The following is a 22,469-nucleotide window of genomic DNA, read 5'->3' on the forward strand; positions in this document are numbered from 1 at the left end:
ACGTGTAATCGCAGGCTAATTGAATACACCCCCAAAATATACAAATTAAAATACTCCATAGTCAAGCAAAATTATACCTAATGGTAATTTTTAAAGAGAGATTTTTAATTAAACATTAAAATACTCATACAGGCAATCAAAATCCCATTTTCTTTCATAGGCTTATAAAATATACTTTAAGGTTCAATTTAAAAAAAAAGAAAAAAAAAAGGGACATGATAACTCATCTGCCTTAGGTTGATAATGCATATTGAACCCACCTTTTTATTAGCACCAAAAAATTATTAAGAATGAAGTAAAGGAACGTATAATGAATGTCAAAGTCGGGCAAGGTTGATAAACATTTTTTTCAGGAATATCCATATTCTGATTGACAAAGGGCCAAAATTTCAAAGTGATATGCGGATTAGGCACTGAGATAGGAATCTTTTTCCACATACACCTCACATAAAAACGGAGCATCAGGAGTGGTATTTAAAGCAATTTTTTTAAAACTTTCACCCCCTATATCTCAAAAACTATGAGGGCTAGAGAAGAAACATTTTACATGGGTTTGTAGATATGTGTTAGTATCAAGTGTACAAAGTTTCATGAAACGCTGAGTCGGTGGGAGTCATGGCCTGGGTGAACTGACATGGAATGATTACCCTATATAATAATAATACCACATAGTGTGTGGCGGGAGCTGTGTTATTCCCTCTGATATATCACTGTACAGTCCCCTCTCCCCTATATAATAATACCACAGATCAGTGTGTGCCTGTACCTGTGTTATTCTCCCTTAAATATCACTGTATGGTCCCCACTCCCCTATATAATAATACCACATATCAGTTTGTGCCAGGGGCCGTACGGTCCTCTCCCCCTTATATAATAATATTACCACATATCAGTGTGTGCCGGGAGCTGTGTTATTCCCCCTCATATATCTCTGTACGGTCCCCTCTCCCCTATATAAAAATACCACATATCAGTGTGCACGGGGCTGTACGGTCCCCTCCACCCCATATAATAATAATAATACCACACATATCAGTGTGGTATATCAGTGTATGCCGGGAGCTGTGTTATTCCCCCTCATAGATCACTGTATGGTCCCCTCTCTCCAATATAATAATACCACATATCAGTGTGTGCCAGGGGCTGTACGGTCCCCTCCCCCCTATAAAATAATAATACCACATATCAGTGTGTGCTGGGAGCTGTGTTATCCCCCCTCATATATCACTGTACAGTCCCCTCTCCTCTATATAATAATACCACATATCAGTGTGTGCTGGGAGCTGTGTTATTCCCCTCATATATCACTGTACGGTTCCCTCTCCCCTATATAATAATAATATAATATATACAGGACACGTTACCTGGCTCCGGCTGTCAGGAATGTCTATGACAAAATGGCAGCTAAACCCCCTGTGGCCCCGCCCCCTCTGCTCTGTGACTGGGAGACTATAAGAATATGGCCGCCGGTCACCGTACATGAGGACACTATGAGACTAAACAGCTGTTACTCTAGTGATGAAGCTGTGAGCGGCAGGTGCAGGTGGCTGTTAGTTACAGGACGTCCTTCCTACTTTGTGCCGCCTGATTGGCTACTCGCTGCTGCCAATCACCGCACTGAGGGGAATGAGAGGAGGGTGGTCCCCATGAGAGGAGGGGCGGGGCAGATAGAAGCCATAACTACACGGAGAAGAGAAGGAAAGGGCGTGGCTATCTAGAGGGGCGTGTCTTCTATATCTGCAGTTTCCGGATGATTCCAGGAGGAAGAAGCAGCAGGTAATCGTATTTATAATTGTTATACGGGGGAGTGGCCTTTGGTATCGTACTATACAGGGGGAGCAGCCTGCGGTGTCCAACTATACAGGGGGTGCAGTCTGCAGTGTTCTACTGTAAAGGAGGAGCAGTCTGTTGTATCCTAGTATGCAGGAAGGGTAGGCTGTGGTGTCTTACTATACAGGACGAGTAGCCTATGGTGTCTTTCTTTACAAGGATAGCGGCCTGTGTTGACCTACTATACAGGAGAAGCGGCCTGTGGTGTCCTACTATACAGAGGGAGCAGCCTGTGGTGTCCTACTATACAGGGGGTATAGCCTGTGGTGTCCTGCAATACAGGGGCAGCAGACTTTGGTATCCTACTATACAGGAGGAGCGACCGAATCCTACCATACAGGGAATGGCCTGCGGTATCCTACTATACAGGGGGAGCAGCCTGTGGTGTCCAACTATACAGGGGGTGCAGTCTGCAGTGTTCTACTATAAAGGAGGAGCAGTCTGTTGTATCCTAATATGCAGGAAGGGTAGGCTGTGGTGTCTTACTATACAGGACGAGTAGCCTATGGTGTCTTTCTTTACAAGGATAGCGGCCTGTGTTGTCCTACTATACAGGTGGAGTGGCCTGTGGTGTCCTACTATACAGAGGGAGCAGCCTGTGGTGTCCTACTATACAGAGGGAGCAGCCTGTGGTGTCCTACTATACAGAGGGAGCAGCCTGTGGTGTCCTACTATACAGGGGCAGCAGACTTTGGTATCCTACTATACAGGAGGAGCGACCGAATCCTACCATACAGGGAATGGCCTGCGGTATCCCACTATACAGGGGGAGCAGCCTGTGGTGTCCTCTACAGGGGGGGGCCTGCAGTGTCCTACTACAAAGGAAATGCAGCCTGTTTTGTCCTACTATGCAGGAAGGGTAGTCTGTGTCCTACTATACAGGACCTACTATATAGGGAACTGGTCTGCGGTGTTCTACTATAAAGGGAGTGGCCTGTGATGTCCTATACAGGGGGAGCAGCGTGCACTGTCTTACAAAACAGGGAGAGCAGCATGTGGTGCAATACTGTACAGTGGGAGCAGCTTGTGGATTCCTGTTAGTACTGTTATACAGGGGGAGCAGTCTGTAGTGTCCTGTTATTATTATACAGAGGGAGCAGCCTGTAGTGTCCTGTTATAGCAGCAACTGCAGAGTAATAATGAGTAGTAATGAGTGGTCGAGGAATAACACATAATAGGTATAACATGTATGTACTGTATATACCAGATGATACATAACAGGAGCTGGGGAAGGATGTGGGAGAAGGACACAGACAGGCCATATAACAAAGGGCTGCACTCCCTGAGCTGAGACTGTCTGTCAGGGCGTCTTGTTATCCTGAGCAATAGAGACTCTCTCAGAGACAGCCAGTGGCTGTGACAGTCCCTAGATCCTCAGAGTGTCACTGATTATCCCCCAGGACATGTCTCACCCCACCCTACGCTGCACACACACGGCCGGCAGGCTGGTCACACATGTAACATACATCTGAACTGCGGTCATTTGTCATTTCATTATTTGTGCAGAGTGACTGATGGGATTCTGTATTGTGTAACCCTTTGTGTGTGTCCTGGGCTGCCTGCTGTCCAATCCCTGTGTTATTAACCTCTTCTGTTCCCTTCCCCCTCCCCTGTGTTACTGACACCTCTGTACAGCTGTTACACCCCCTGTTGTGTGCTCTGTATTCCTACGTTACTTCTTCTCTCCCCATATCTGCACCCCTTCTGCTCTCCTGTGTACTCTCCCCTCACACCCCTGTTATCTGTATGACCTCAGTATAGTCACAGATTCTCTCCGTTTCTGGAATAAATGTAAAACAAAAGTAAAAAATCCCAACATCCCTAATTAATGTGTTTGTAAAAGATTCACGTGGAGCAAATTGCACCAAATCTGTGTCTGGGAGGAATAAGACCCTCGGCCAGGAGAGGAGCATTGGTGTAACCTTATACAGTACAGCGTTGTGTGACGGCCTCTGAGGAGTCTTATGGGGCTGGGTCACAGGAACCTCTGACAGACACTCACCAGGGCTCTATGGCTGGGGGGAAAGGGGAGACTTACTGGTCACTCAGTGTTACATGTCTTACTGTGTTACATGTGTTCTCTGTGATGTCTATTATATTTATTCTATTTATTCCTAGATAGTCCCGCTGTGAGGAACCAAAGTATTTAATTCACGTCACACGTTCTGTATTCTCACTGATTCACTGAGGATGGACATGGATGAAAGTCACAGGACTGAGAGGATCTTGCATCTCACCATGGAGATCATCTACCTGCTGACTGGGAAGGTGAGGGGATCTGGGAGTGTCACAGTGACATCACTTATATCTATAGTAATAATACAGGGACATGACTGGGGAGGTGAGGGGATCTGGGAGTGTCACAGTGACATCACTTATATCTATAGTAATAATACAGGGACATGACTGGGGAGGTGAGGGGATCTGGGCGTGTCACAGTGACTTCACTTATATCTATAGTAATAATACAGGGACATGACTGGGGAGGTGAGGGGATCTGGGAGTGTCACAGTGACATCACTTATATCTATAGTAATAATACAGGGACATGACTGGGAGGGTGAGGGGATCTAGGAGTGTCACAGTGACTTCACTTATATCTATAGTAATAATACAGGGACATGACTGGGGAGGTGAGGGGATCTGGGAGTGTCACAGTGACATCACTTATATCTATAGTAATAATACAGGGACATGACTGGGGAGGTGAGAGGATCTGGGAGTGTCACAGTGACATCACTTATATCTATAGTAATAATACAGGGACATGACTGGGGAGGTGAGGGGATCTGGGACTGTATGCAGTGATATTTGGTGTCTTCCCCCAATAAACAGGGTTACTCAGTAGTGAAGAAGACATCCGGTGAGTGTGAGACACCCAGCAGCCGTCCCCTTGTGTCAGGTATACTAAGGAGGACCCAGCGCCCCATCACGGTGCCTCCACCTTACTCACTTTTACATAAGAGACACAATGACCTGAATATCTTGGAATTCACCAAAAAGAACATTCAGCTGCTGACTGGAGAGGTGACTGCTGGGAATGGGACATTATACAGTAACACGAGGGGGTGTGCCTGAGTGATGACTGGAGAGGAGACTGCTGGAAATGGGACAGTGTCTGGGTGATGACTGGAGAGGTGACTGTTGGGAATGGGACATTATACAGTAACACCAGGGGGTGTGTCTGGGTGATGACCGGAGAGGTGATTGCTGGGAATGGGACATTATACAGTAACACCAGGGGATGTGTCTGTGTGATCATTGGAGAGGTAACTGCTGGGAATAGGACATTATACAGTAACACCAGGGGATGTGTCTGTGTGATCATTGGAGAGGTGACTGCTGGGAATAGGACATTATACAGTAACACCAGGGGATGTGTCTGGGTGATGACTGTATCAGTGTATGTGTGAGGTTCCTATAAGGTGTCAGGATGTCACTGTCTATGTCTCCATGCAGGAGGGGGAGTATATAGAGGAACACAGGGGTCTGTACAAGGACGCGATGATGGAGAATCACCGGCCCCTCACATCACTGGGTAAGAGGAGACTGGCATGTATTGTACAGGGGAGAGCGGGTATGGGGGCCCCCTATATATACACATCACCTGATAATCACATATATACAATGTACTCAGTCACTATGTGTCTCCTACAGATGGACCCAGTAACAGAAATACCCCAGAGAGATGTCCCCGTTCTCTTTATTCACAGGATTGTACAGAGGAGAATCACAGGACCCCACAGGAGCATCAGGTATGTGGGATATAGGGTCTCAACAATATACCACAGTGACACTTTATATGATGTGTACAGAAGCTGTGTGTGTATTATACACTGATATTATACTGTGTAATCTCGGTCTATGACATCAGACATTAGTAACGTGTTGTATAGCTGCTGTAGTGTGTGGTGTGAGCTATCTGCACTGTGTCCTACTCCTAGTAATACCTAGAACCCAGTGATACGTCTCTGTGCGTTGTTGGGGAGCGCTGTGGGCGGTGTCTTTATTTCCCGTAGACAGATTACTGCAGTGATGTATAGCTGGATCTCTGCGGATGTGGATTGTTGATAGCATGCAGGAGGAGGGACGGCTAAGAAGCTGCGACGGAGGGTGTCACTGTTACATGTAGTGCATGTAGGCTTACATGCACTATGATAGCTACAATAGGGAGAGAGGAAGAGGAGACGTCATATAGGACAAGTGTTGGGATAGAATAGGGGGGATTGGAAAGTAAGAGACAGGAGAGAGACTGGAAGGAGAATCAGTTACATAACAGACAGGAGTAAGGACAGAAGGGTCATTATTATATAATCACCACATGGGGGAATGTGACATACATGGAATATAATATGGAGAGGATAAAGTATACATAACAGACAGGAGTAAGGACAGAAGGGTAATTATTATATAATCACCACATGGGAGAATGTGACATACATGGAATATAATATGGAAAAGTATACATACCAGACAGGAGTAAGGACAGAAGGGTCATTAATTTTTTTTTAAGTATTGTTTTTATTGAGCAAATCACAATAAAATAGAACAGACAAATATTCAAACATAGATTACAGCACAAAATATGCATATGGAATATAAGCTGTAACTATAACAATAATATAGTAATTACTTTTTTTTAATTATAAAACAAAATATAGATGCAAGAAAAATATCTCACAGCAACGGTGTGGCAAACCATCAAAAAGTAGTAGAGAAAAAAACTATAAAAAAAAACAAAAGTAGATATAAGGAGATAAGGGTGGGTGGACTCTAAACGGGAAGGCATTCCTTCAATCTAGATGTAAAAGAGAAAAAAAAAAAAAGGGTTAAATATTGAATGGAGATGGAATATTTTGGTGTGTCAACCAAGGGCCCTACACCTTATCAAAAGATTTTGATGAGTTATGTAATATAGCAGTCATATAGTCCATCTTGTAGATGTTCCAAACCCGTGATAGTATTACCTGCATAGGAGAAGGATCAGGGTTTTTCCAATCCGCTGCTATCTGGTAGGTCATAGCGGACACTATGTGTCGGAATAACTTATTCTGATATCGTGATAGGGAGGGCAGATATAAGGGGAGAAGAAAATGCTGAGGGTCAGAGGGAATAGTGGTCTCAAAGAGGCACGAGAGAAGATCAACAACCTCCTGCTATATACTAGTGAGTTTGGGACAAGTCCACCAAATGTGCAAAAAAGTGCCCTCGCCACTACAGTTCCTCCAGCACCTATCCGAAACATCGGGAAACATTACTTGCAGGCACGAAGGCACATAATACCATCGATACAGCAATTTATAGATATTTTCTTTAATTTTGACGCAGATAGAACTGGCAGCGGCGTTGTCCCAAATTTCCGTCCAATCCTCAGCATCTATAGGGTGCCCCAGATCACGCTCCCACGCCAATTCATGAGAGTCCCGATCAGGACTGACCTCCTCCCCCAATAAAGAATAAATAGTAGAGATAAGACCCCTAGTGGAAGGACGTCTCCAACATATAGACTCAAAACAGGTCAAAGGTCTACTAATCAAAATTGAACTAATTTTAGAATGGAAGTGTCTAATTTGTAAAAAGCGAAAAAAATCTTTGGATGGAATTGCTACTCTATCTTGAATTTCAGAAAATTGTGGAAAATTATTATCTATAGTGATGTCATTTAAATAGTAAATATCACCCAATGACCAAGCAGTAAAGGATGATTTGTGTAAGCCTGGAGGGAAAATGGGATTGTGGAGTAATGGTATCAAAGGGGATGGGCTTGGAGCTAACTTAAACCGTCTGTTAACCAAGTCCCAAATTGCTAAAGAACGGGAAATTACAGGGTGGGAAGAAACTAACTGGGGGCGATGAATCCTAGATAGCCATAACAGGGAAGATACAGTGGTCAGTCCCAATTCCTCGGCTTCGATAGCAACCCAGACCCTCCTTGCATTAAAGTTACACCACTGAGCACAGTGAGAAAGCTGCGCAGCATAATAATATTTTTTAAAATCAGGAATGCCCAAACCTCCTCCCCTGGAGGGACGCTGAAGCAGCTTTAGTCTGATCCGCGGGCGTTTCCGGTTCTATATGAAATATGAAGTCTGATACTGAAGGAATTTGAAAACGTAGGGGGGAATATAAATCGGGAGGGTCTGAAATAAATACAAGAGTCGGGGGAGAACGCTCATCTTAACAGAATGAATTTTGCCTATCCAAGAAATAAAATAATTGGACCAGTCATACAAATCAGACTTAATACTATCTAGCAGGCGAGGAAAGTTTGCCTGAAATAGCTGATGATAATGATGGGTTAAGAAAACACCAAGGTATTTGATCTTCTTTTTATGCCAGGTACAGGGCAGAATGGCTTCAAGGGTTTGTTTTAGGGTAGCAGGGATATAGAAATCGAGAACTTTAGTCTTGGAAACATTAATTTTATAACCCGAGTGTTGAGAATATAAATTTATTTCCTTTAGAAGTGAACTTAGGGATTGGGCTGGGTCAGTGAGAGAAACTAAGACATCATCGGCATATAATGCAATTTTATATTCAGATGAGCCTGTGGATATTCCAGAAATAGAGCTATTACAACGGATCCTTGCAGCCAATGGTTCCATAACAAGTGCAAATATTAAGGGAGAGAGGGGGCAACCCTGCCGAGTACTGTTAGTGATCCCAAAACTAGAAGAGTAAACACCATTAACCGAGACCCGTGCCATGGGGGAACGATAGAGCGCCGAGACACCATCTAAAAATTTGCCCGAGAAACCCATTTTGTCTAGGACAGCAAATATAAAGGGCCAGGAAATGCGGTCGAAAGCCTTCTCCGCGTCTAGAGCTAAAATCAAGGAGGGGAGTTTCCTCTTATGAATAGAGTGTATCAAATCGATAGCCCGTCTAGTGTTATCTGATGCCTGACGTCCAGGTATAAAACCAACCTGATCCGGATGTATCAAATAAGATAGCAAAGGAGCTAACCGCGTCGCTAAGATTTTAGCATAAATTTTCAGGTCAACCTTTAGTAATGAAATCGGCCTATAGTTAATACATTGAGTAGGATCACTATCCGGTTTGGGGATCACCACCATATCGGCCCGGATCGTATCGGGAGCAAAAGAAGCGCCCTCTAAAACATCATTAAATAAAGATGTAAGATGTGGGGCAAGTTCCTTTGCAAATAGCTTATAATATTGGGCTGAAAACCCATCGGGTCCAGGGGCGGCAGAGGAACGCATTGATCTAATGGCAGCTACTGTCTCTTCATCTGAAATACAGTCATTAAGAATATTTAATTGGGATTCTGAAAGACTAGGCAGGGAGGTAGAGGACAAATATGAGCGTACCCCCTCGGCTCCAGCAGAAGTGGCAAGAGGAGGATCTAATAAGTTATAAAGGGAGCTATAAAAGTTCAGAAATTCCTCAGCCATAACTTCGGGATCATAGGTAAGAGAATCAGAAGATGGGGAGTGCAGTTTGTCTATCGCACTCAATGCCTGCCTGCCTGCGCCGCAATTTATTGGCTAATAGTGAATCAATTTTGTCAGCTTTATCATAAAAGCGTTGACGAAGTTTTTGCAAGATAAGCGCAGCGCATCGAGACAGAAGGGCATTAAGCTGACCTCGTAGTTTCTCTATTTGGGTTAGCACAGAGGCGCTAGGGGATGTCTTATGTTGAATCAAAAGTACTGAGATTTGTGACTCAAGGGAATGAATTTCTTGTGCAGACGCTTTCCTGACCGCTGAGGTTTTAGAGATAAGAAAACCACGTATAGTAGCCTTATGGGCTTCCCAAAGGATACTGGGAGTAATATCAGGAGAGGTATTCTCTTCAAAGTAGCGGGTCACTGCCAATTTTATTTCTAGCAAAGCGGAGGGATGTTGTAAGAGGGAGTCATCAAGGTGCCAATTATTCTTCCTTCTATATTGTTACAATAATTAAATAGACATATAAATGACATTGCTAATTAGTAGGATTTCTCTATAGCAATGCCTAACATAAAAGTGGAGGAATTATCTCCAGCCGATGCTGACAATCGCTCAGTAGCACAAGAAATGTTACTTCTGCTCACACTCCTCAATCAGCAGCAGGAAAACGCCTGCTTAGTAATTGTAGCACAGCACATTGTTAGTTCAGCAGCAGGAAAACGCCTGCTTAGTAATTGTAGCACAGCACATTGTTAGTTCAGCAGCAGGAAAACGCCTGCTTAGTAATTGTAGCACAGCACATTGTTAGTTCAGCAGCAGGAAAACGCCTGCTTAGTAATTGTAGTGCAGCACATTGTTAGTTCAGCAGCAGCTGGCAGTATATCCCTCATACTCAGGGACTTGTCCACCTCCTTCCTGCATTGTACATGGGACTGTCACCCAATGACATATTTCTGGAGAGGTTTTCAGTTGTATTCCTCTACTCCCTTAAATGCACCACTCTTCTCCCCCCTCCCCAGGTATGTGCAGTGTCAGGGATCCTCCACTCGCAGAAAAGGGGTAACTGATAGTCTCAGCTGTATCAGGTAACTGTGTCCTCCAAACCATGATACGGACATACCCTCCTTCCGTAGTTTTATTCAAGAATATTGTTTCTTTTTGTGCATGTGTCATATGAATTGGGTGGTATCCTCTTTCCACACTAGTGTCAGGAGACTCTTAGTCTTTTGGAAAAGTTTTATTGATCATATATATATATATATATATATATATATATATATATATATATATATATATATATATATATATATATATATATATATATATATATATATATATATATATATATATATATATATATATATGTGTGTGTAGGTGTAAGGACAGTGAACGATCACAAATTCCCTCAGAGTAAATTAATTGTTAAACATTATATAAAAAATAAGTGTATACATAAAGTGCTCAAATAGCACAAAAAAGTCACTGATCCCTGAAATGAAAGGTGGCCACAGTCTTCATTAGATCCCGTTTGGCAGACGGATAAGGCCGTTCTGGAAAGAGGTTAATAAGACATGCGCCTCATAGTGTAATATTATTAATTAAAGTGGCAACCGATGCTCAAATCAAATGTGCGTACCAAAAGAAAAATCTTTAAAGCTTATCTGAATTCCAAATTTTAAAGTTCACACTGAATGGGATGGGCTCAGGACAGGGCCGTGACTAGGGTAGTGCGGCCAGTGCCATGGCACAGGGCACTGCAGGGCAGGGGGCGCTGTTTGGCTCTGTCAATTTTCCTGTTATCATTCTCACTTGTAGCTTCCTCTTCTATTATCCCCAGCATCTCCTGGCCTCCTCTATCTCTTCCCTGGCCCTTCCCCATGAAGCCATGGTCCTCTCTCAGGTGCACTATATTATGTCCCTATTTATCCCCAGCATCTCCTGGCCTCCCCTATCTCTTCTGGCCCTTCCCCATGAGGCCATGGCCCTTTTTCTGGTGCGCATTTTATTTTTATGTCCCTAAAAAATAGGGGGGGGGGATCGCCAATGCTCTTTCTGGCACAAAGCACCAAAAAGTCTTGTTACGGTTCTGGCTCAGGATGTCATCAGCTGGATCACCTTAAGAGAGTTCATTCAAATCCATAAGGGAGAGGGATAATATAGTATAGTGTAGTATTTCCTTCATATATATTGTGGCAAATATAATAAATAATGGTTTAACAGTAGACCTGTGCACTTTGTGTAAACGGCGAAGACTTCTTTATGGTGTGTTGCTGCACTTATGGATGTCTGACTTCCGGTTTAATCGTCATCTCGGGGCTTGGAGGTGGGGCTTGCTTGAGCAAACGTCGAGGATCCCCTACTCTGTGGTGCCCTGCCAGAGCGCAGGCAGCGAGCGGTGTACCTGCATCCAGGGGACACACCCGCGTCAGTGCTGTAGGAGTGCACCTGTGGCCACGGGTGAGGCAACAGCGGTCAGGGCTCCTGGGAACCGAGGTCGCGGCCGCCCCCTCCACAACAGGTGACTGAGCTCCCGGGTAAGTATCCCCTGTTGTCCAGGGGATCCTCGACGTTTGCTCAAGCAAGCCACCTCCAAGCCCTGAGAAGACGATCTAGACAACAAACAAAGGACTTGGGTAATTAGTCACCCCTTCTCAACAAGAAGAGACTGACGGGACACCGATTGACTGATCACTGACTTTTGATTGAGATACTGTGGGCTCACTAAGGATTAGGTGGGTTCACCCCCTTTTTAGTGTGGATTTCCCCCACAGATACCCTATATGCATTTGTAATGTAAATTATCTGTGCATGGATTAGAATCATTACATCATTACATTACAATCAATAAATTCCCTATATAGCTGTCAAAGATACACAGTATCTCATAATAGGGATCAGGTTGTGCGCAGCATTTCATTTTTATATTTCGCAAATATAATAAAGGCTGCGTACCAAATATTGCTATATTATGTATATGATGAGTACACACGAGCTTCAAATCAAAGACAAATGATCCCCCATCAGTACATTTTTAACACTGGTTTTATTTGCATACAATAACACAGGAAGAAAACTTAGGAAACATAAAAATAGATATAAGATAAAAGTGCGCTTATCGTTTAGAATGGTGCCCAGTCCTCTTATGTATTAACCACTTAACTGACTAAATATTTTTCCATAAACCGCTCAGAAATTGTCGGGTTTTTTTTATGACTGAATTAGGTCAAGAACATCATTTTAAAACGTATTCCACACAATTTTCTTAAAAAATAATTTTTTAAAACGCTGTATATCATAAAATTGCAATTTTGGCCGATGTGTTCAACTATTTATAGAAACCATTGATTGTTTGAGGCCACAGCCACCGATGTTTCCTTAACATCAGTTCGCAAACCATCGATGGTCCCACACCCCTGCTGGTCCCCTTCGCACCCCACCACGGAAGCCGCTGGACCCTCACACCCCGCCATCAATGCCGCTGAACTCCCGCAACGCAAGCCAGACCCCCACATATTGTAAATACTGAAAAAAAATCCCAAATCCGAAATGCTCCTGGTCCCCATCAATTCAGATATGGAAAATTCAACATGTATGTAGTGTGTGTGTGTGTATATGTATGTGTGTGTGTGTGTATATATATATATATATATATATAATCCTCCATCTACTACTTGTATAACACAAGGTAGAAATGTCAGCCAGCACTCCATTTGAAAAAATAGCAAAATATTTAATAAAGTCCTATAAATGAGTGAAAAGCCATCACAAAAAAGTGGTGCTTGCGCACAATAGTCCTTACGCGAATCTATATATGCACATTTATGAAAAGAGATATATCGTGGCGAATCCCTAATTTTCCATTTATTACATTTTACGTAAGATACATCGATGACCTGTTTATGCTTTGGACTAGTGATGTGCTTTGGATGAGTTTGATAAGGGCCTGAATACAATACCTGGTTCCATTCGATTTACATGTACATGTAATAAAGAAAAAATTGAGTTCCTTGATGTTTGTATTAAGATCATTAAAGGAGAGTTTTTCTACTGAAATATTTAGAAAACCGACAGACAAAAATACGCTGTTGTCAGCAATGAGTTTCCATCCACAACCCCTGAAACGTGGGCTACTTCACTCTCAATTAGTTTGCGTGGTCAGGATTACATCCAATAAGGAGAACTTATTGGGGGCGTTGGAACAGATGGGCCAGAAATTTATAGATAGGGGCTATGACCTCAGAGAAGTCCGTAATGCTATACACAAATGCCAAGCACTGGATAGAGATGAATTACTCACTCCAGCCATAAAGGACGATGCTAGTACCAAAATGGTATTTACAAGTACTTACTCCATCACCTCAGGAGTTTTAAGAAAAGCCATCCTTACACACTGGCACATAGTCCAAACTGACCCGATCCTTAAGGACTATTGTGCGCAAGCACCACTTTTTTGTTATAAAAGAAGCCGCAACTTAAAGGAATTAATAAGTTGTTCTGATATCAGCCGAGAGCCAATAAAGCGAATAATTGGCTGCAATTGCAAAATGGTGCCTTTAGATGTGCAGGGTGTGTTAATTGCAAGTTTATGCAAATGGAGAAAACATTCACACACCCACTGAATGGGACATTATTTCAGTTGAGACACCGTATGTGCTGCGAAACCCGTTTTGTGACCTATATCATCATATGTCCCTGTAAAATGATCTACGTGGGCAAAACGATCAGGATGCTTAAAGAAAGAATTGCCATGCATCGGTCCTCTATTAAAAAGGCTGCTGTTAAAAGTGAACCTAACACACCACCTGTTGCGAGGCATATGGTCACACCATTAATTACTTCCTCTTTATGCCCATTGCCCATGTTCCACCCATGAGAAGGGGAGGTGATCGGCATAAGAACCATGGTGCCCCACGGGCTGAATGAAGAGTCTTTACTCACTCCATTCTTGTGAACTCAATTCATTTCAGGACTCTATTATTTATTTTTGATATATAGAGATTTGAATTCTATATCCAGGATTTTGTTTCCTTGACCGATAAGACTGTAAAGGTCTATACAAGACTGTACCTTTAAATAAGCTTTCCACCAGTTTTGGTTTTTTGAACAATTTGACCAATGCCTTCCTATTTTCACTTTGTGTCTCCACATCTATTCCATATATGCTGCTATATATGTTTTTTCTTATATGAAATATGTTTAATTTTTTTTGTGGATGAATTGTGTATGCCTTGTGATAGTATTGCTAGATATTATGCACCATACGTCTATTTAGGAACCATGACCTTACAGACTGTTTATTTTACTTGAGCCATTTGTTTAATTGCCACCTTTTTCTAAGTTAAATAGGGTTAAAGCAGGTTGCCTAGCAACCCATTAATGTTTACTACTGAGAATATTACAGGTTGTGGTTACCTAGGTGTTGATGACATCACATCCGGTGGCTCGGAACCTTTTTAGTTTCCCCAGAAATTAGTGGGGATGTTTTGGTTCCGCTAACAGGCTAATGCCTTATGGTGCCTTCCTAGCCTACATGTGGTATGGCCCGCTCTGCAGGAGTGACCACTATCAGTCGATGCATGCACTGTCTATTTTGTTTTATGTGTGATGTTGTTATGGGGTTTGTTTTGTAAAGCGTTGTTTGCGCTGCGTCACTTCCGGTGACAGGGAACGATGCTGTCTTCCCCGGGGCACTTGTGCGTTCACTCTGGTTCCGTCCGCTGGTTTGATGTATGCTGCCGGGCGGCCAGTGGACGCGACCTGTGCCGTGAGAGGCGGCTCGCCTGTACACATGATGACGCAGCTGCCGGGTGTTATATCACCCAGGTGAGTTGCATTACTTGTTGATGCAGTGTGGGTTTATAAGCCGACTCATGGATATAGTAGTTTCACAGCAGTCCCCTGAGGAAGGAGGAACCGAAACAGCTGTTGGGGCTGGTCACTGGGTTCAGAGCTTGGCTCCCCAGTTTATATGGAAACTATTAGCTAAGTATTTTTTCTGTTTTCCCTAACAAGTGTTTTCTGTGATGGCTTTTCACTGTGATGCATTTCTGACTGGTCGTATCAGATCCGACCATGTCAGTGAAAGCCCTGTCTGGTATAGTCGTATCTGATACACCGTGCCAGGTAAGTGGCTAATGTCCACAAATAGAAAGCCTGGGTCAGCTGATCTCAACACATTTTGGAGCTCATTCAGAGTCGGTCATGGCAGACGGGGCGAGCTGTCGATTTTGAGTGACAGCTCGCCCCGTTTGCTGGGTGGGCCGGGGGCGTGCCTGGCCAAACGGAGGCGTTCCTGTCGGAACGCTTGCCATTTGGGGGCGGCCCCACTGACATCATCAGTGATGTCAGTGGGGAGCTTCCTGCTCGATCAGAGCAGGAAGCTCCCTGGGGCTTAAGGTTGATGAGACCCTACCTTAGGGTCTCGTCGTAAGCCCCGATGGTCTTGACCATCGCGACCATCACCCTTGTCGGTCGTTAGAGCTGTGGGTGTTAACCCACAGCCTAACAACCGACATGGAGGCGGCCGTTCAGGATGCAAGCGGCCGCCCTGTTTCAGAACGACCGCTTGCATTCTACGACTGCCTCTGAATGAGGCCCTTTGTCCTATAGGGACTTCCTCAGGAGTGGTCACTCCTGAAGAAATCCCTGTCAGGATCCGGCCTGGGATCGGCCTTTACTCACTGCTGGACTGGTGTCTTTAGGCTCCAAGGCATTCAGACGCCAATAGCAGTGGTGGGTTATGGCTGAGGATTTTCCCCGGGGTCCGTTAGGACTTCCATGCGTGTGTCCTGACTCCTGTGTTAGCAGGCATGGGCGCAACCATGTTGGTTCATCTCACCTGATCAGTCTCCTCCAATGGCAGCACTGCAAGTCTCCCAGCTGATCTCATGATCCAATGACCAGCTGCCTAGGGGTACTTAAGTCCTACTCCTGCAACAGGAAGTTGCTGATCAACATCACTGTATGACTGCACGTAGTCATTCCTTGTGACAACCGTCTTATTCTCCAGAGGCTGTATTCCTTCCCTCTGTGTTTCCTTGTTTCCTGTTTGTTCTCTGTGACCTCTGTGTGTCCAGTACAATTCATCCTGTGTTTCCCAAGTCACACTTCTGTGTATCCAGTCCCTATGTCCAGTACAATTCATCCTGTGTGTCTCAAGTTGGACCTCTGTGTATCCAGTCCCCGTGTCCAGTACAATTCATCCCGTGTGTTTCAAGTGCACCTCCGTGTATTCAAATCTCCATTTTCAGTACAAGTTCATCCTGCGTGTACAGATACACACCACTGTACATCCTTTCAAGTCCTCTGCCATTGCGTCCGGAGTCGCACCTTTGTGTACAAGTACACATCGTTAGGTACTATTCCAAGGTCATCTGCCGGTGCGTCCCCATCGTGTACAAAGTACGCACCATTGTGCATCAGTACAAGTTGTCCACACCTCCAGTGCGCCCCAAGTGGCATCTTTGTGTACTCCGTTCTGGAATCTCAGTATATCTCCATCTCTGCATTTCCAGTACCTTTCTGGAGCATCCCTGTGTATTCAGTCCCTGTGTTTTAGTACAAGCCATTCCTCTGTGTTATTTCCAGTGTTCCCTGTGTTAGTCGTGTTCAGTATATTATCCTAGTCTTCTGTCATTCCCAAGTACCTGTCCAGAGGGCTGCGACCTGCTTACTTGGAGCGGCGAAAACCATATCCCAATTGGAGGGGTCACTGGAGAGAACCACCAAGTGAGTTAGACTCAGCGCATCTGGGCAGGTCTAGCCAAACCTGGGTTTGGCCGCAATTGGGAGACTTAGTCGGTCACCCCCGTCTTTTCCCTACAAATATCCTAACCTGTTCTTAACCTCATCAGAGGTAGTCCCATTACCCGGTTGTGACAGTCCCTATAGGACGAAACGCGTTACTCAGGAGTGGTCACTCCTGAGGAAGTCCCTATAGCTCATGTGTACTCATCATATACATTCCTGTGGAGTACTAAAAAGGGGTACTAGGAGATCTTTGGAAAGACGTTACTGCAGGCTATAAATATAGAATCATTTGGTACGCAGCCTTTATTATATTTGCCATAATATATATGAAGGAAATACTATACTATATTATCCCTCTCCCTTATGGGCTGGAATGAGCTCTTTTAACTTGATCCAACTGAGGACATCCTGAGTCCATCCCATTCAGTGTGAACTTTGCAATTTGGAATTCTAATAAGATTTAAAGTTTTTTTTCTTTTGGTACGCACATTTGATTTGAGCACCGGTTGCAACTTTAATAATATTACACTATCGGGCATGTTTATTTAACCTCTTTATAATCTCCATACATTTCTAATTAATAAAATATGTATAAATAATGGTGTAGGATGTGTTTCAACACAAGTTTGTGGCTTCCTCAGTTGGTTTTTTTTCTAAAAGGATGTATTTTATATTTTTGTGTTTTGTAATTTATTAGGTTGATGTTACGATTAATATTAAGGTTGAAGATATAGAGGGAGAAGAAGAAACGTATGTGACTGATATGAAGCCAGAAGATATAGAGGGAGAAGAAGAGACGAGTGTGAGTGGTGATCAGCAGTGTAAGGAGGAGGAAATCCCTACAGATATCAGCACAGGTGAGTAATAAAGACTTATTGAAGAAAAGAGTCACATACCCCTTGCACTACAACACAGGGCTGTAGCGAGCTATGGGCAACTGGTGCTGTCGCACAGGTTGCAGAGGCTTTGTGGGAAGCACCTTTAACCGCCTTCCACCGGCCCTTGCTCCTGGCTAGCAGTATGCCCGCAGCCAGGATTGTTGGAGTACCCGGGGAGCATCCTGTGGATGCTCCAGACGAGCAGTAATCCCCCTATGCATTACCCCTAGTAGTAATCCCCCTATGCTTTATCCCTAGTAGTAATCCCCCTATGTATTGCCCCTAGTAGTAATCCCCCTACGCATTACCCCTAGTAGTCCCCCTATGCATTGCCCCCAGTAGTAATCCCCCTATGCATTGCCCACAGTAGTAATCCCCCTATGCATTGCCCCCAGTAGTAATCCCCCTATGCATTGCCCCAGTAGTAATCCCCCCATGCATTGCCCCCAGTAGTAATCCCCCTATGCATTGCCCCAGTAGTAATCCCCCCATGCATTACCCCTAGTAGTCCCCCTATGCATTGCCCTCAGTAGTAATCCCCCCTATGCCTTACCCCAGTAGTTTACCTCTCTATGCATTGCACCCAATATTACCCACTATGCATTGCCCCCAGTAGTTTACCCTCTATGCATTGCCCCCAGTATTGGCCTACCTATTTGCCCTTTGGTGACCTGGGCCTAATGCCCAGGTCACTCACACCTTCAATTGGGCCTTATGACCCCTATGTAGCCCAGGCCTTGTGCCCACCTATATACCCACAGGCCTATTGCCTGAAATTATTCCAAGGGCCTAGTGCCCGACAACCCTGGTGGTCTAGGGAGGGGTTAAATAACTGTAGCCGAAGGCCGCCTACCCGTAAGGTGGAAGAGGCTGCGGGGGGTGCTTCGTTAGCTCTTTTTCTTTCCATCCCCGCAGTCCTTTTCGGTCCTCAGCTTCAGTCTTCTGCCGTTGGCCCATCCTGGCCAGCGGCACCGCCTCTTCCTTTCTTCCTCCTTGATCACGCCGTCTTCTGGCCTCTTGCGCGGCCGCCCGAACTGTTGCCGCACCGCTCTTCTCGTTTTCGGGAGGTCTTCACTCCTCCCCTCCACCACCGGACTGAACTTTCCCGCTCAGCGGCGGCTGATTCAAGACACCGTGAGTGGGCGGGGCTGTGACGTGGCGAGCCACGTTTGGCTCGTCACACCTGCCTCCTATTGGCTGCTGGACCGCGAGCCGTGTTTGGCTCGTGGCCAGTGCCAAACAACCGCCGCTTCTGGGCAGTGAGCTCCGCTTAGCTTCCGCCTGGGGCCAAGCTTCTCCCGCCGCCACTTTACCACTGACGCTGGTGGAAGGGACCAGGTGGCCCCTTCACCAGGTACCTGCCGTGGTGGCTTACCCGGCGCTGGGAACAAACACACTATCCCAGCGCCCGGCACGGATGCTGTGCCGATGCAGGGATCATACACTTGATCCCAGCATGGCTTTCCACAGCAGCAGCCAATAACAGACAGCATTGTGTCTTTCTCAGGGGGACGCACTGCTGCAGCCAGCTGTCAGGGATTGGCCACAGCACAACGCGTCCCCGAGGACCCGGCTACTTTTTAAAAGTGAGTCCCCATTGCTCAATAGCGGGTAAAATACGTTCTATAGCGCGTATTTGTGAACACTGAAAGGACAGTATAGGGATTTGTTCATATTTTGGTCAAAACATTTAAGCTTGTAATCCGGCATCAGGAGTTCCTAATATTCTGCTAGTTACTCTATGAATGATCCTTCATACACCACTAACTTGTAGTTACATCTTTCTTGTCTCTCAGCTACAGAAGCTAAGTGTGAAACAAAAACCTACTGCCACGCGGCTGGTACCATGTAACGTATGAGTAACATCCAGGACTGGCCTGTTTTATTTTGTTTGAAAATTGTGCCTAAAGTCCTGAATGCTGTCAATCATGCCGATATGAGGCTGTTTTGGGTGTGGCTCACTAGTTTATGCTTGTTTAGGCGTTAGCCTCTGGATCTGGGAGGTGAGCACGTTACCAGCAGTGTAATGGTGTTTGTATATACAATATAGATACTTGCAGGAACCTTGATACTGGGCTGCAAGCTTAAATGTTTTGCTTACGTCCTTGTGCTTGGATTGCTAGATGTACCCAGGTTTGTAGTGGTGACGCCAAAGCCGACAACAATTGTCTTTATGTTTTGTATTAGAATAAACATGTAACCCCTGTGATAATTATAGCATAGTATAATATGTGACCGTTATACATTGTACCATGACACAACGGAACTTCCCCATTTGTTACTAATTTGGGGAACTGTCACCGTAGTCCCTATTAGAAAACTATCCATGTTACAGGGAAACAATACTTTTTTCATATATTTATTTTATTCCCAGCAGATGGATGTAACAGAAGGAAGATCTCAGAGGGACATCTCATCTTATCTACAGATGGTGACATAGAAGATCACAACATCACCCGAGATTCTCTAGGACAAACCCCTAACACCACAATTATACATCCAGCACCTCACAGTGCACATGTGTCATCTGATCCCTCTGATTATGGGGAATGTTCTCCTGATACCTCAGATAGTGGTACACCTATTACAGCTCATGCAGTAGATAAAATGTATTCCTGTTCCATAGATCCCCAACAGAACACAAAAGTCATTAATGACCAACCAACTAAGACCAGTGCAAAGCACCATACATGCTCTGAGTGTGGGAAATGGTTTGTCTATAAATCAGCTCTTGTCACACATCAGAGAAGTCACACAGGTGAGAAACCATTTTCATGCCCCGAGTGTGGGAAATGTTTCGTCTATAAATCATCTGTTGTTATACATCTGAGACGTCACACAGGTGAGAAACCGTTTCCATGCTCTGATTGTGGGAAATGTTTCAGAGACAAAAGATATCTTGTTAGATATCAAATATGTCACACAGGTGAGAAACCATTTCCATGCTCTGAGTGTGGAAAATGCTTTACAAGAAAATCAAGTCTACTTAGACATCAGAGATGTAACACAAGTGAGAAACAATTTCCTTGCACTGACTATGGGAAATGGTTCACACATAAATCAAATCTTGTAAGACATCAGAGAAGTCACACAGGTGAGAAACCATTTCCATGCTCTGAGTGTGGGAAATGTTTTACACAGAAATCAAATCTTGTTACACATCAAATAATGCATAAAAAAAATGAGCTGATAGACATAAAACACAATACTTTAAGCAATTCAAATGCTTAAAATTCTTTTGCTAATTTATTGTGTTTTGAGGGTATGCAGTCGGGATGCCGATGGTCTAAATGCCGACCGTCGGCATCCCGACTGTCTAATCCCGGCTAGGCTCTAATGACAGGTGTCGAAATCCCGACAGCTGTCATTTTACCTTCGCTGGGAGCCTGATGCCCGGCATACTGATCGAAGTTAAGGGGCTCCCGTGGGGGACTTGGGGGTTAGGCACCCCCCCCCGGGAGACTTAGGGTTAGGCTGCGGGGAAGTTGGGGGTTAGGTTTAGGCACTTAGAGGGGGGTAGGAGCCCCTAAGGAAGGTTAGGGGGGGGGGTGTTAGGTTAGCGATACTTATCTTAATGAACGATCAGGATTATCACCTCTGCCGGGCTGTTGCTGTTGGGATTAAATATTACACACTGATTCCGTTTTGAGTACCAGTAATAGCATTTCATACAAATGCAGCCAGCCCCCCCCTCCCTCCCTGGCACCACACATGAATATACTAACACACACCTGCGGTCAGCAGAGGTTCCCCCCCATGCACCAGCTTGGTCCCCTCCGCCCCCCTCTATACACACTTGCGGTGAGCGGTAGTCTCCCACCTCTTACCACTGCAGCTTAGCCCCCCAATATATACCTCCAGTGACTCAAGCGGAGAGAGCCCCAGGGAAGGAAGAATCACTCTTCACCGGGTCAGACGGCAACTCTCAGGTCAGGATAGAGAATTGGGAAGAAGACAGTCTGGGCAAGGTAGCAAGCTTCCGCTGCAACTCCCTCTACAGGCACCCCAGCAGGCACACTTGTCTTCTCGTTACACCAATGCTCCCAATGGATTACTCTACTCATCAGGAGGGTCACTGCCTTGTTCTGCTAACACCAAGGAAGAACTAGAAGAGGTTGTCTGTCATTGATGCACATGTATAATATATAACTTATTGTTAGCTGTAACATGAATAGATTATATACAGTCAGTGAGATATTAAAGGAAAGAATTAGAGATGTGAATATAGAATGAAGCGTGTGTAATAAGGAAATTCTGAGCCGTACGGCCCTACCATTACTTGCTCATATTTATGTGTATATATACGTGTCTTTCTCACTTGTATATCGTTATATATTGTGATAATAAATTCTTTATTCCAAATCCCTCAATATTGATCAGCGTTTTATTCTCTGTACTCATGTCTATTTACTTCACATTCATTGGTGATCCCAACACAGATGTTTCATAGAGAATCTGAGTCATTTTTATTGCACTTTATTTTATTATTATGTTGTACTTTAAAAAAATAAGTGTACATGGCAGACAGGAAACATTAAATGTGGCATATGTAATTCCACATGGCAATGCTGACTGATACTTCGCTGTACAGTCACTTTC

The 22,469-nt window shown here is 44.5% G+C and overlaps 2 protein-coding genes across 6 annotated transcripts in view; one reads left to right on the forward strand and one right to left on the reverse strand.

The window, feature by feature from the left end:
• The window catches only part of LOC148454266 (uncharacterized), a 195,658-nt gene that overhangs the window by 124,674 nt on the left and 48,515 nt on the right, over positions 1–22,469 (reverse strand). The gene's annotated exons all lie outside the window — the stretch shown is intronic.
• On the forward strand, positions 1,678–22,235 carry LOC148454269 (uncharacterized). Of its 5 annotated transcripts, none has more exons than XM_088461116.1 (7): positions 1,678–1,776; positions 3,949–4,098; positions 4,666–4,857; positions 5,290–5,368; positions 5,488–5,585; positions 17,690–17,849; positions 20,245–22,235. In XM_088461116.1, exons 2-7 carry the CDS (start codon positions 4,021–4,023, stop codon positions 21,099–21,101), a joined length of 1,464 nt encoding a protein of 487 aa, XP_088317242.1. In that variant the 5' UTR covers positions 1,678–1,776; positions 3,949–4,020; the 3' UTR covers positions 21,102–22,235. The 5 variants fall into 5 exon arrangements, with proteins under 5 accessions (XP_088317242.1, XP_088317246.1, XP_088317243.1 ...); XM_088461120.1 differs by having other exon boundaries at positions 20,248–22,235; XM_088461117.1 differs by having other exon boundaries at positions 1,700–1,776; positions 3,953–4,098.

The sequence above is a fragment of the Taudactylus pleione genome, unplaced genomic scaffold, assembly GCF_031769625.1.
Source record: "Taudactylus pleione unplaced genomic scaffold, aTauple2 ptg001018l, whole genome shotgun sequence".
Taxonomy (NCBI): Eukaryota; Metazoa; Chordata; class Amphibia; order Anura; family Myobatrachidae; genus Taudactylus; species Taudactylus pleione.